Genomic DNA, 14,007 nt, shown 5'->3' on the forward strand with positions numbered 1-14,007 from the left:
GTAACTGTGACATTGGCCTTGACGTGCGTCATAATGTAACTGTGACATTGGCCTTGACTTGACGTGCATCAAAATGTAACTGTGACATTGGCCTTGACGTGGGTCATAATGTAACTGTGACATTGGCCTTGACATGCATCCTAATGTAACTGTGACCTTGGCCTTGACTTGCATCATAATGTAACTGTGACATTGGCCTTGACTTGACATGCAAAATAATGTAACTGTGACATTGGCCTTGACATGCATCATAATGTAACTGTGACATTGGCCTTGACTTGACATGCAAACTAATGTTACTGTGACATTGGCCTTGACGTGCGTCATAATGTTACTGTGACATTGGCCTTGACCTGCGTCATAATGTAACTGTGACATTGGCCTTGACTTGACATGCAAACTAATGTTACTGTGACATTGGCCTTGACGTGCGTCATAATGTTACTGTGACATTGGCCTTGACCTGCGTCATAATGTAACTGTAACATTGGCCTTGACTTGCATCATAATGTAACTGTGACATTGGCCTTGACTTGACATGCAAAATAATGTAACTGTGACATTGGCCTTGACATGCATCATAATGTAACTGTGACATTGGCCTTGACTTGACATGCAAACTAATGTTACTGTGACATTGGCCTTGACGTGCGTCATAATGTTACTGTGACATTGGCCTTGACCTGCGTCATAATGTAACTGTAACAGTGGCCTTGACATGCATCATAATGTAACTGTGACATTGGCCTTGACGTGCATCATAATGTAACTGTGACATTGGCCTTGACTTGCCATGCGACAAAATGTAACTGTGACATTGACCTTGACATGCTTCATAATGTAACTGTGACTTTGGCCTTGACGTGCTTCACAATGTAACTGACATTGGCCTTGATGTGCATCATAATGTAACTGTGACCTTGGCCTTGCGTCATAATGTAACTGTGACATTGGCCTTGACGTGCATCATAATGTAACTGTGACATTGGCCTTGACTTGCCATGCGACAAAATGTAACTGTGACATTGGCCTTGACGTGCTTAATAATGTAACTGTGACTTTGGCCTTGACGTGCTTCACAATGTAACTGTGACATTGGCCTTGATGTGCATCATAATGTAACTGTGACCTTGGCCTTGCGTCATAATGTAACTGTGACATTGGCTTTGACTTGACATGCAAAATAATGTAACTGTGACATTGGCCTTGACATGCATCATAATGTAACTGTGACATTGGCCTTGACGTGCGCCATAATGTAACTGTGACATTAGCCTTGACATGCATCATAATGTAACTGTGACATTGGCCTCGACTTGACATGCAAAATAATGTAATTGTGACATTGGCCTTGACATGCGTCATAATGTAACTGTGACATTGGCCTTGACATGCATCATAATTAGGGATGGAAGCGAATATCCGAGTATCCGGATATCCGGATATCACGCAAGTATTCGGATACCAAAATGGGTATTCGAATATTCGTTAAGAATTAAAATTTCAATGAAATAGCTTAGGAGAGACATAGCAATTGTTATAAAACTTTACAGATGAAATATTTCAGGTGATCAACAGTGTCTGTCGCGAAGTGGGTATGTGTCACAAATCGTCTGCTAATTTGGTGTTTGTACAAGGCGTGATATTGTGTCCTTGTGCAGCACCCTGTGAAGTTCTATGACCTTGTTTACAATGACAAGTGTTGTTTTATGATATCAGATGTGCTTAATTGACACTAATTGATATTAAACGGATTGATCATTAATCCGCAGGAATTGATCGTCCAATCACAAGATAAGGGTCGTGCAATCAAAGCTATTAATGACCAATCGTATTTTTGATGAATATGCATGAAGAAATTATTGCTATCTGAACAATAAATATAAAAACAAATTTGTTTATCTTTTCACTTTTCAATCAAATTTCCATCATTTTGCATCTTGTAATTGTGTTTTGAATTATTAATCGTTATTCCTGTATCATGACAACGGAAATATGCCTCCAACATTGACTTCAAGTTTTTGGAAGTATTTCACAAAATCCGAGGATGGTAAAAGTGTTGTGTGTCAACTGTGTAATGTTAAACTGGTATATTGTGGTGGAACTTCAAATCTTAGAAATCACATGAAAAAACACCCCGTATGCAGTCCACCGACTACACCTTCAAAGTCCACCATGAGGCAGACAACTCTTGACGTCACCATGTCCACTATTTTTTTTTTATACAATATGTTAACATGTTTAGTTTATTGATAAATAAAAAAAGTACACGCATGTAAATAAAGAAAAATCAGATCGTCTTTTTGTCTTCTTATCTTTTCCGCAATTATATCCTTCATCAAAAAACTCCGCAGAAATTGTAGGTATTGCATTAAATCAAACAATATAATAAAATAAAATTACAATCGACTAATCAAATAATCAAAGCGTCATTTAACATGAAACCTGCTGATAAATAACAAACTCGAAAGCACGTGGCAGTAACCAAGCAACCACCTCGGCCGAAGTGACTATCAAATTCGCGAGGTGTTTATGTGGTATTCATCATGAGTTTTATGACGTAAAATGAGTTGTTTAGCTTTGAATTATACATTATAAATTTTTAAGACTGAGAAAGAATGAATGAAAAAGTGAAATTGCCATATGACGAATTATAAATTAAGTGGACACTTGTGTCAAATAACAGAAGGTGGGTGACATATAATTGGAAATTTACTTATTATGAAAACAATTTGATACGAGTATCCGGATAGTATTCGAATACTTGATACGAATATCCGGATACCGATTTGGTATACGGTTTCCATCCCTAATCATAATGTAACTGTAACATTGGCCTTGACGTGCATCATAATGTAACTGTGACATTGGCCTTGACTTGAAATGCGAAATAATGTAACTGTGACATTGGCCTTGACGTGCGTCATAATGTAACTGTGACCTTGGCCTTGACATGCAAAATAATGTAACTGTGACATTGGCCTTGACATGCGTCATAATGTAACTGTGACATTGGTCTTGACTTGACATGCGAAATAATGTTACTGTGACATTAGCCTTGACGTGCGTCATAATGTAACTGTGACATTGGCCTTGACATGCGTCATAATGTAACTGTGACATTGGTCTTGACTTGACATGCAAAATAATGTTACTGTGATATTAGCCTTGACGTGCGTCATAATGTAACTGTGAAATTGGCCTTGATTTGACGTGCATCATAATGTAACTGTGACATTGGCCTTGACGTGCATCAAAATGTAACTGTGACATTAGCCTTTACTTGACATGCGAAATAATGTAACTGTGACATTGGCCTTGACTTGACATGCGAAATAATGTAACTGTGACCTTGGCCTTGATTTGACGTGTGTCATAATGTAACTGACATTGGCCTTGAGTTGACATGCATCATAATGTAACTGTGACATTGGCCTTGAGGTGCATCATAATGTAACTGTGACATTGGCCTTGACTTGACATGCAAAATAATGTAACTGTGACATTAGCCTTGACTTGACATGCATCATAATGTAACTGTGACCGTGGCCTTGATGTAAAATACATCTTTATGAGTGACCTTGACCTTCACTCTAAATGAACATGAAATGTAACACTGAAAGCTTCTTAATTATAATCATACAGATGCCTTGACACTTCATGACACTGTGGCCTTGAATATAAATGCATCTTAATAAATCCAGTGGTCCTGTCCTTGACTACAAATGTGTCTTAATATATCCAGTGGTCCTGTCCTTGACTATAAATGTGTCTTAATTTTACATTGCATTGACCCTTAACGTAGTTGTGGCTAATTCACTCAAATTCATCTTAATGTTACAGTGGCCTCGACTCTAAATACATCTTAATGTAACATAAGTTTAATCTTTCTTAAAAGTGGCATTGGCTTCTAATCTAAGTGTAGTTTTGACTTTGACTATTACGCTACATGCATCTTAATATAAAATTGGCCTTGACAGTGACTATATGTACATCTTCATTCAATAGTGGCTTCAGCCTTGACCTTAAATGCATCTAAATACACAACATATTTACCTCAACTTGATTTCCCTTCATTTTCAGCATTCCAAACAGCTTGAACTTTGTATAAACACACAAATAGTTTTTAGATATTTTTAATAATAAAAGGCATGAAATATACAGACAAAGGTCAACAACTAATTCACTTATGAACAATGTATTGACATAAAATTTTTATATAGTTCATGTTTAACAAACTTCCAATGTTTTCAAAACAAATTTTAGCAACCTAGTGATCAAATAGTTTGCTTCTCACAATTACACTACCATAAGTTTCAGCATTGTCTAGTTGAAGTGGTTAAATAAAAAGAAAGTCATCGTTGATGTGGCATTAATAAAAATGAAGATTCTCTCTTTGGTCAGCCTAGAACACGCTGCGAAAGTCTGGCAAATACTGGCTGGTGGGGCCTGATACATGAGTGTTTGAGAAATAGGAATCTGTTAATAATTGCACTATAAGTCCCCATATTAATTAATGATTGACTTCCCTAACATGTTTGTTATAAGATTGCACTGCTGTATGAATCCTGATGTCAACATTATGTCTCCTTGCAATTATAAGTACTGGCCTTCACCCCAGAAAGGTAATTTTATGAAAAATAGCCAACCTCATTTATCTCTTCAAAATTGCTCACATAAACATACATGTGCCAAGCTTGTTTGTGTTCTGTTTCAATACTCTAGCATGAACGTGGCGGTCAATTGTCCTACTTGATGTGCAGGGTTTACAATCTTGAACTTCTTTGCCTTTCTTTGAGAATTAACGTCACTTCCTACACAACCATTTAATCCGGCTGTTCCATCTGTTGTTTATCCAACTCCGTCTTCTATTTTTCTCCACTGTCTTAATCAAAAAGTTTGTTCAAACAGAAGTATCACAGTTTTACTGAGCGAATCAGGAGTGCCCAAAACCATGGCTTATTTGTAACTGTTTACCCAAGAATTGCACCCTGAAAAAAAACACTTATATTTAAACTCAGCAGACTGTGAAAGTTTACACAAAATATTTAAATGACCTCAAACATTCTTACAGTGAGTAAATTGCAACATAAGCACAACTGTGAACACATCAGACTTGACTGATGTCAAGGAGAAATGCTTTTTGAGTAAATAAATAAATGGTCTATCCCACCCCCACCCCTCTCTCATGCCATTTTTCCATGAAATTAATTTAAAACTAAGCAAGAGATTGAAGAAAAACATCAGAAATTGGCCAAATTTAGGAACTCAATAAGAAGGGATAATTCTATTCACCGATACTTTATCATCACATGACCTCAGTGTTAAGGTCTTAGATTATATACCTGAAAGTTAGGCTAGAATGGTTCAGTTAACACTAGTACAGCTAAAATCTATGACTTAAGTATTTACCTTTCCTAGACACATACATTGTGACATGTTGTCTACACCTGAGAGAGCGGTGAGACGGCAATCAGCTGCAGGCCATTGACCAGGACCTGGTGTACTGCCTTCAGCAGGTACAGGCGGGCAAACATCTGTGGGTACAAGTGGGGCCTTGCCTCCTGCAGTAATATTATACTTGTAGGACATGTGACTCTATAAGGGTTTGTTAGACAGACCATGGACACTTAAGGGTCATTCTTCAAGAGCATCAGTCTCTATAAGTGTCAGTTTTTTTTAAAGGGTGTGTCTTTTAGGGCATGTCACTTTATAAGGGTGTGTCTTTTAGGGCACGTCACTTTATAAGGGTGTGTCTTTTAGGGCACGTCACTTTATAAGGGTGTGTCTTTTAGGGCACGTCACTTTATAAGGGTGTGTCTTTTAGGGCATGTCACTTTATAAGGGTGTGTCTTTTAGGGCATGTCACTTTATAAGGGTGTCTTTTAGGGCACGTCACTTTATAAGGGTGTGTCTTTTAGGGCACATCACTTTATAAGGGTGTGTCTTTAAGGGCACGTCACTTTATAAGGGGGTGTCTTTAAGGGTATGTCACTTTATAAGGGTAAGCCTCTGAGTGCATGTTCTCTATAAAAAATCCTGAATAAAAACATTTTAAGTTTTCTTACAATTTGATTACAATGAACGATGCTTGTAACAAGTTCCTACCCCAAGAACATGGTATCTTGAATAATATGAACTCAAACATCTGCTTAGACTTCCCAGCATCTGGCACATCTGAAACACACACAAAACACCAAATACAAAGTTAATGTACAATATTGGTATTATATTTCCATGACAGGTAGCTAGAGTTTCAGGAGTATTGCTTTTTTGATATTCATTCATATTTTCATAGATAATTCAAGACTGTAATACAGTGTTCTGTTTTAGATATGCTTTTAATTGTATTCATGTACACTTAATGACTAAACTACTTTCAATTGGAACAAAAAGTTTAACAATCAATATTTTTTCGGGCCACCAAAACCAATTCACGATTGACCCACATACAAACAGCCAAAAAAGTTTTTGACTATATTCTATTGGAAGTAAACAATTTTAATATTATTCCACGGCTTGTTTCTTTTCAATTTCAACCTTAAAGCCAGAAATAATGCTATCTAAACATGAACAGTCTCTTCTGTGTACCTTATGTGTATGTATGTTGAGCAGTCTCTACTGTGTACCTTATGTGTATATATGTTGAGCAGTATCTTCTGTGTACCTTATGTGTATGTATGTTGAGCAGTCTCTACTGTGTACCTTATGTGTATGTATGTTGAGCAGTCTCTTCTGTGTACCATATGTGTATGTATGTTGAGCAGTCTCTACTGTGTACCTTATGTGTATATATGTTGAGCAGTCTCTACTTTGTACCTTATGTGTATGTATGTTGAGCAGTCTCTTACTGTGTACCTTATGTGTATGTATGATGAGCAGTCTCTACTGTGTACCTTATGTGTATGTATGTTGAGCAGTCTCTTACTGTGTACCTTATGTGTATGTATGTTGAGCAGTCTCTTACTGTGTACCTTATGTGTATGTATGTTGAGCAGTCTCTTACTGTGTACCTTATGTGTATGTATGTTGAGCAGTCTCTTACTGTGTACCTACTGTGTATGTATGTATGTTGAGCAGTCTCTTACTGTGTACCTTATGTGTATGTATGTTGAGCAGTCTCTACTGTGTACCTTATGTGTATGTATGTTGAGCAGTCTCTTACTGTGTACCTTATGTGTATGTATGTTGAGCAGTCTCTACTGTGTACCTTATGTGTATGTATGTTGAGCAGTCTCTACTGTGTACCTTATGTGTATGTATGTTGAGCAGTCTCTACTGTGTACCTTATGTGTATGTATGTTGAGCAGTCTCTTACTGTGTACCTTATGTGTATGTATGTATGTATGTTGAGCAGTCTCTTACTGTGTACCTTATGTGTATGTATGTTGAGCAGTCTCTTACTGTGTACCTTATGTGTATGTATGTTGAGCAGTCTCTACTGTGTACCTTATGTGTATGTATGCTGAGCAGTCTCTACTGTGTACCTTATGTGTATGTATGTATGTATGTTGAGCAGTCTCTACTGTGTACCTTATGTGTATGTATGTTGAGCAGTCTCTTACTGTGTACCTTATGTGTATGTATGTTGAGCAGTCTCTACTGTGTACCTTATGTGTATGTATGTTGAGCAGTCTCTACTGTGTACCTTATGTGTATGTATGTTGAGCAGTCTCTACTGTGTACCTTATGTGTATGTATGTTGAGCAGTCTCTTACTGTGTACCTTATGTGTATGTATGTATGTATGTATGTTGAGCAGTCTCTTACTGTGTACCTTATGTGTATGTATGTTGAGCAGTCTCTTACTGTGTACCTTATGTGTATGTATGTATGTATGTTGAGCAGTCTCTACTGTGTACCTTATGTGTATGTATGTTGAGCAGTCTCTTACTGTGTACCTTATGTGTATGTATGTTGAGCAGTCTCTTCTGTGTACCTTATGTGTATGTATGTTGAGCAGTCTCTACTGTGTACCTTATGTGTATGTATGTTGAGCAGTCTCTACTGTGTACCTTATGTGTATGTATGTTGAGCGTTGTGGTGTCAGAGGGTTCCATGTTCTGGATGGTTTGCTGTACAAGGTCCGGAAAAGTGAACACGTAAGTCAACAACAGCGACCACTCTTGCTGTAAGTAAACATAATAAAACAACATCAACTTCTAGAGTATATACGAATTATCTTCAACCAGAGGATAACAGAATCAAGAGAATAAAGGATATAAGACAATGAAATTATTATTTGCAACATAAGAACAAATTACACAATCAATGGAATTAAAATTGGAAAAAATACAATTGGCAACAGGAAGATAAATGCCATCAACAAGACGCCAATGCGGCATTAAAGCCGAATTTTTGTTTGACGATGCAATTTTGCAAACCTAGGATTTGAGCTAGTAACCTAGTATTTTAACCAAAAAGACCCATATTTATATTTATCGGAGATATCATTCATACAAATAACCTGATCAACAGAAACTATTCCATTTGTGTGAGGAAAAATTAACATTTTATAAATTCATCAGCTTTTCCAATAAGATCTGTCCCAGAGACCTAGTTTTTGACCCTAGATGACACACTTTATCATTAGATTTCATGTACACAAATAATTTTTAAAGTTAATTAAAATTTAAATTTTTGAAAAATATGGTTTGATCTGAAATTCATGATTGGGATGTGTGTTTATAAAATAACAATTGAATTTAGTTGAGAACTGATATGGATAGCTTTGGTAAGCATAGAATTTTTTTAATGACGTCAGGAAAATATTTCCTAAGATTTGACCTGGTGACCTAGTTTTAGATCTGAGGTGACCCATATTCACAAATGATTAAGACAACATGTAGACAAATAATCTGACCAAGTTTTAAAAAGATTTGACAAAAATTTATGAATTTTTATGACTATGGAATTCTTTCTCCTAAGATTTGACCTTGTGACCTAGGTTTTGACCAGGGATGACCCATATTAAAGAACTCAAGATATTATGCAGACAAATATTCTGACCAAGTTTCATAAAGATTTGACAAAAATTGTTCAATTTATGACGTGGAATGATTTTCCTAAGATTTGACCTAGTGACCTAGAATTTGAACCGGGATGACCGATATATAAAATAAGCAAGATATTATGCAGACAAATATTCTGACCAAGTTTCATCAAGATATAAAAAAAATGTTGAATTTATGACGTGGAAATATTTTCTCTAAGATTTGACCTAGTGACCTAGTTTTTGACCTGAGATGACCCATATTCATATATATTCAACATGCCGACAAATAGTCTGACCAGGTTTGATAACCATTTGATAAAAACTCTTGATTTTATTACATAAAATGAAAACTTTAACGCAGAATTGTTAACGCCCGCCCCGTTTTTCGTCATTCTATAACCCGTAATTTTTTATGAAAAATCCGGCTAATAAAATGACAATAAAATTGGCAACAGTTGTTCTGGTGAAAGGTTTGTGCTCATCTCTACCATGGCTTTTAAATGTGGGTGAATTAAAAAAAGCCTATTCCATTTTTGTTAATAACCTTTTATAACAGAGGTCCATGAGCTAAACTTTAAGCTCATCAAGTGTGTTTTATGGAAAGTGTTGCTGCTGGAAAGTTTTACAATGTTAGCTTCACTTGTTAAAAAATGCTAAAATGTCCTGAGTGCACTGATTTCCATGTGCTATTTTAAAATTTGAATAGTACTTAAGATATATGGTATTATGACCAAATTTTCTGCTGCTATTCATTTATGAGCATGTCTGCCATCAATACATTTGTATATTATCAGCAATCTTGGATTGAACAATTTATGGAAGTCTTGAAATGAACATGACCGTTAAATAATTTTGCGGATGCAAATATGCACTAACCTCACCTTACAGGTTAAATATTACAGTTTGAGAATAATTTTATGTATGAATGTATTTTCTTTCATCAATGTAATATATGAACCTTGAAATAAAAGAACAATTAGGCATCATTGTTCTTTTATGAATAAGCTACAACCAAATATATTACTTGACTCAGCATTGTCCTGAGTGTATGATTTTGAACACAATAACCACTATTTTTTTGTTCTTATTATTCTATTACTCCAGACATATTTTCCAAACAGCATATAACTATAATGCACCAGTTAGTTGTAACCACGGCCCACCCAGGTCCGGGGGTATACTGGGGATAGCTGGAATATAGGGCTGTATTTTTACCCTCGAGATGGCCCCACAGGGCCAGGTGAATGCGGTGGGTTTGTGTTCGCAAAACAAGAGGCCCATAAACCTATGCCCTATTGGCATGGCTCTTGTGGTCATTTACAATCCAGAACATGTATGTATGGGTAAAAGGCAACAGACATATAGTTTACGTTTTGTGTTTGGGTAAGTTGAAAACGTTGCACGTTCAACATCTGAGGACAGAAAGTGTCGTACGCAGATTAGTTGCATGAGCTATTTTAATATGTTCCAAGTAAAGGTCATCTGACAAAAAAATGCTTTCAAAACTGAACTCATGGTCATAATTTCTGTAGCTTTAAAAAAAAAAGTTTGTCAAAAGGTCAAAGTCCAGGGCATCTAAGACCAACATTGGTGCTCATTTTCAAAACTGTAGACATGGTCTAAATATCATTGCAGTAGCTTTAAAAATAAAAAAAGAAGGTCAAAGGGGGTGGGGCCAGCTTTGGCCCCAGGGGCATATTTTCAACTGTTTTGCTTGACAGTCATCATATGATGCTCCACAACAAATATCAAAGGTATGAGCCTTGTGGTTTGAAACAAGGAGATTTTGAAAAAAAATCTTAAATAAGTCTCTAGAAAACTTGTGACCCCCTGGGGCAGTGTCAGTTTTGACCACAGGGTCATTATTTGAACAACCATGGTATCAGACCACTAAATTGTGCCTTATTCAAAATAGCAAGTGTCTGCATAGCTGGTTCCGACAAAAAGATTTTCAAACATTCTCAATTTAAGTATACAAAACCTGTGAACCCCGGGGAATGATCAGTAATGACCCCAGGGGCATAATTTTAACAAACACTCACAAGCAATTGTGCTGAGATGGATGCGCGAACACACAAAAAGATTTTCAAACATTTCCCAATTTAAGTTTACCAAACCTGTGAACCCTGGGCGTGGCAAGTAATGATCCCAGGTGCATAATTTGAACAAACATTCACAACAATTTTGTTAAGATGAATGCGCAAACTACAGACACTTAGAGCTAAACAAGGTCAGTACATGAAAAAGTGATCTTGCCTTTACGTGTCAAATATATATGGCAAGTTATTTTAAATTGCCTCTGAACATGAAAAAATACCACCCATACTTGACAACCTACACTGTTATGTCCTTATATTCAGAATTCCCTTGTGAATAAACACTTAGTGTATCTTTCACCTTAGAGGTAGGGACATGGGTCTTGCACACGACACGTCGTCTTTGTATGTGGAACATATGCAGCAAGTGATTTTAAAATCTGTCCATACAAGGGAAAGTAACAGCCCTGACACGACAACCTATACTCTATGTCCTTATATGCAGCACTCCATTGTGAATAAACACTAAGTGTGACCTTGACCTTTGAAGGAGGGACACGGGTCTTGCACGCGACACGTCGTCTTCGTATGTGGAACACATGTGGCAAGTTATTTTAAAATCTGTCCATACAAGGGAAAGTTAAAGCCCTGACACGACAACCTATACTCTATGTCCTTATATGCAGCTCTCCATTGTGAAAATACACTAAGTGTGACCTTGACCTTAGAGGTAGGGACATGGGTCTTGCACGCAAGACGTCGTCTTTGTATGTGGAACACATGTGGCAAGTTATTTTAAAATCTGTTCTTACAAGGGAAAGTTACAGCCCGGACACGAGTTATTGAGCAGGACACACGGACGGACGGACAGACAGACGGACGGACGGTGCGATTTAAATATGCCCACCTTCGGGGGCATAATAATCAAAACAACCTTTCTGACAAATTTCAATATTACCTCAAGAGTGTTAACAAGGTGTTTCTATGTTTGGGCTCTGTGACCTAGCTCTTGACCCCAATTGACCCATATTCAAACTTGAGCTAGAAATCATTGAAACTGCCTTTCAGACAGATTTCCAGGATATTTGGGCTGAAAATGTAACCTCTAGAGTGTCAACAAGGTTTTTCCATATTTGGGCTCAGTGACTTGTTTTTGACCCCAGATGACCCATATTCGAACTTGAGCTAGAAATCATTGAATCAACCTTCTGACATACTTCCATGATTATTGGGCTGAAAATGTTACCTCTAAAGTGTTAACAAGGTTTTTCCATAATTGGGCTCTGTGACCTAGTTTTGACCCCAGATGACCCATATTCAAACTTGAGCTAGAAATCATCAAAACAACCTTTCTGGCAAATTTCCAGGTTATTTGGGCTGAAAATGTTACCTCTAGAGTATTAACAAGGTTTTTCCATATTTGGGCTCTGTGACCTAGTTTTTGTCCCCACATGACCCATACTCGTCTGAGTATTTACTGGGACAAACATCCTGACCAAGTTTTGTGACAATTGAGGCAAAAATGTGACCCCTAGAGAGTTAAAGTGACACTCTTATTCAAAATCAGTACATACACACGTACAACAAACATGAATTTGAGGGATAAACCCTCAACTACTTACAAAATGATGCATTTATGGAAAATATTAATTACTATTAACAATATTATATCTGTGTATCTAATAGCTGAAAATGCAAAAATATTACAAGATTGGTGAATGTTAAAAGATTTACTGTGATTTACTTTGGTTTCATAAGGTAGCAATACCGTGTTTTCTGCACATTTCTTTTAAATTTAACTCAGTATCCTTCATAAGAACCATTGTTTTCGACATTTTATCAACCTTTTTGGTATATTAAACAATTGCATTAAATGTCTCATTTGGTAGTAATAGTGCAGTTTTAACAAACTAAGTGTGGACGGACGACGGACAATCATCGATCCTAATAGCTCACCCTCAGTCTACAGCTCTAAGGGGAGCTTAAAACTACCTCTTCTCTCAAAGTAGAAAAGTCAATCTTTTCCAGCTCAGGTAACGGAGGAAAGGTACCTGAAAGTACATGTACATACCAACAATTGCTGCCACAGAAATGTTGCAAATGCCTGCATAGGGGCCACAGCAGAAACACACACTGATTATGGAGCTAAAGATGTGTGGAATGTTTGAGGCCCATAGCTTTGCACTTGGTAAAACAAGTTGACCTAAACAATAGGCTTAAGAACATTATTTGAAATTATTTTAATGAATTATATATGTGTAAAACTGATGCAAAATTGTGCAACTAATGAACATAATCTGCTTATGCTGCTAAAGAAACATTGAATGTTTGATAGAATTACCTTTTCTAATTGAGGCAAAACATAAATCACATGTTTTAACGCAACACATGTTACTAAAATTTAACAAACTTTATTTTGCAAGGAAGGAGGTTGAGCACTTTAAATCCTGTTCATTAGTTTCACACTACAAGGAACAGTTAGTATTTTACCATTATCAACAGCCTGTTGGAAGTGAGCAAACAGCATAATCAGCCTTGCGCAGTTGTACATGACAAATGACCCTGTTGACACATAAGTTCCATCTTCTCTCATGTCATCAGAAAAACTCAGTTTCAACTAAAAGGAAAACCATGATTTACAAAAACAGTAACAAATTTTATCGAAATTGACATATATCAATTTCATACATACGCACACACATGCACCCTTCCATGCATGTACTGTCAACCAACACTTTCATGCATATATTGTCATACATGTTTGCCATACAACACTTTCATACATGTTTTGTATTACAACACTTTCATACATGTTTTGTATTACAACACTTTCATACATGTTTTGTCTTACAACACTTTCATACATGTTTGCCATACAACACTTTCATACATGTTTTGTATTACACTTTCATACATGTTTGCCATACAACACTTTCATACATGTTTGCCATACAACACTTTCATACATGTTTTGTAT

General features: G+C 36.6%; 1 protein-coding gene across 3 annotated transcripts; it reads right to left on the minus strand.

Annotated features, from left to right (window-relative positions):
• Nucleotides 1-4,129: 4,129 nt before the first annotated feature.
• LOC128216825 (DALR anticodon-binding domain-containing protein 3-like) lies at nucleotides 4,130-13,649 on the minus strand. Of its 3 annotated transcripts, none has more exons than XR_008258140.1 (6): nucleotides 13,521-13,649; nucleotides 12,987-13,081; nucleotides 8,015-8,128; nucleotides 6,109-6,177; nucleotides 5,413-5,564; nucleotides 4,130-4,991 (listed from the first exon to the last, which is right to left on the minus strand). XR_008258140.1 is itself a non-coding variant. In XM_052923509.1 (6 exons), exons 1-5 carry the CDS (start codon nucleotides 13,621-13,623, stop codon nucleotides 5,445-5,447), a joined length of 465 nt encoding a protein of 154 aa, XP_052779469.1. In that variant the 5' UTR covers nucleotides 13,624-13,643; the 3' UTR covers nucleotides 4,130-4,991; nucleotides 5,430-5,444. The 3 variants fall into 3 exon arrangements, 2 of the variants coding, with proteins under 2 accessions (XP_052779469.1, XP_052779468.1); XM_052923509.1 differs by having other exon boundaries at nucleotides 5,430-5,564; nucleotides 13,023-13,081; nucleotides 13,521-13,643; XM_052923508.1 differs by having other exon boundaries at nucleotides 13,023-13,081; nucleotides 13,521-13,643.
• Between the last annotated feature and the right edge of the window lie 358 nt (nucleotides 13,650-14,007).

The sequence above is a fragment of the Mya arenaria genome, chromosome 14 (genome assembly GCF_026914265.1).
Source record: "Mya arenaria isolate MELC-2E11 chromosome 14, ASM2691426v1".
In the NCBI taxonomy this organism is placed as follows: Eukaryota; Metazoa; Mollusca; class Bivalvia; order Myida; family Myidae; genus Mya; species Mya arenaria.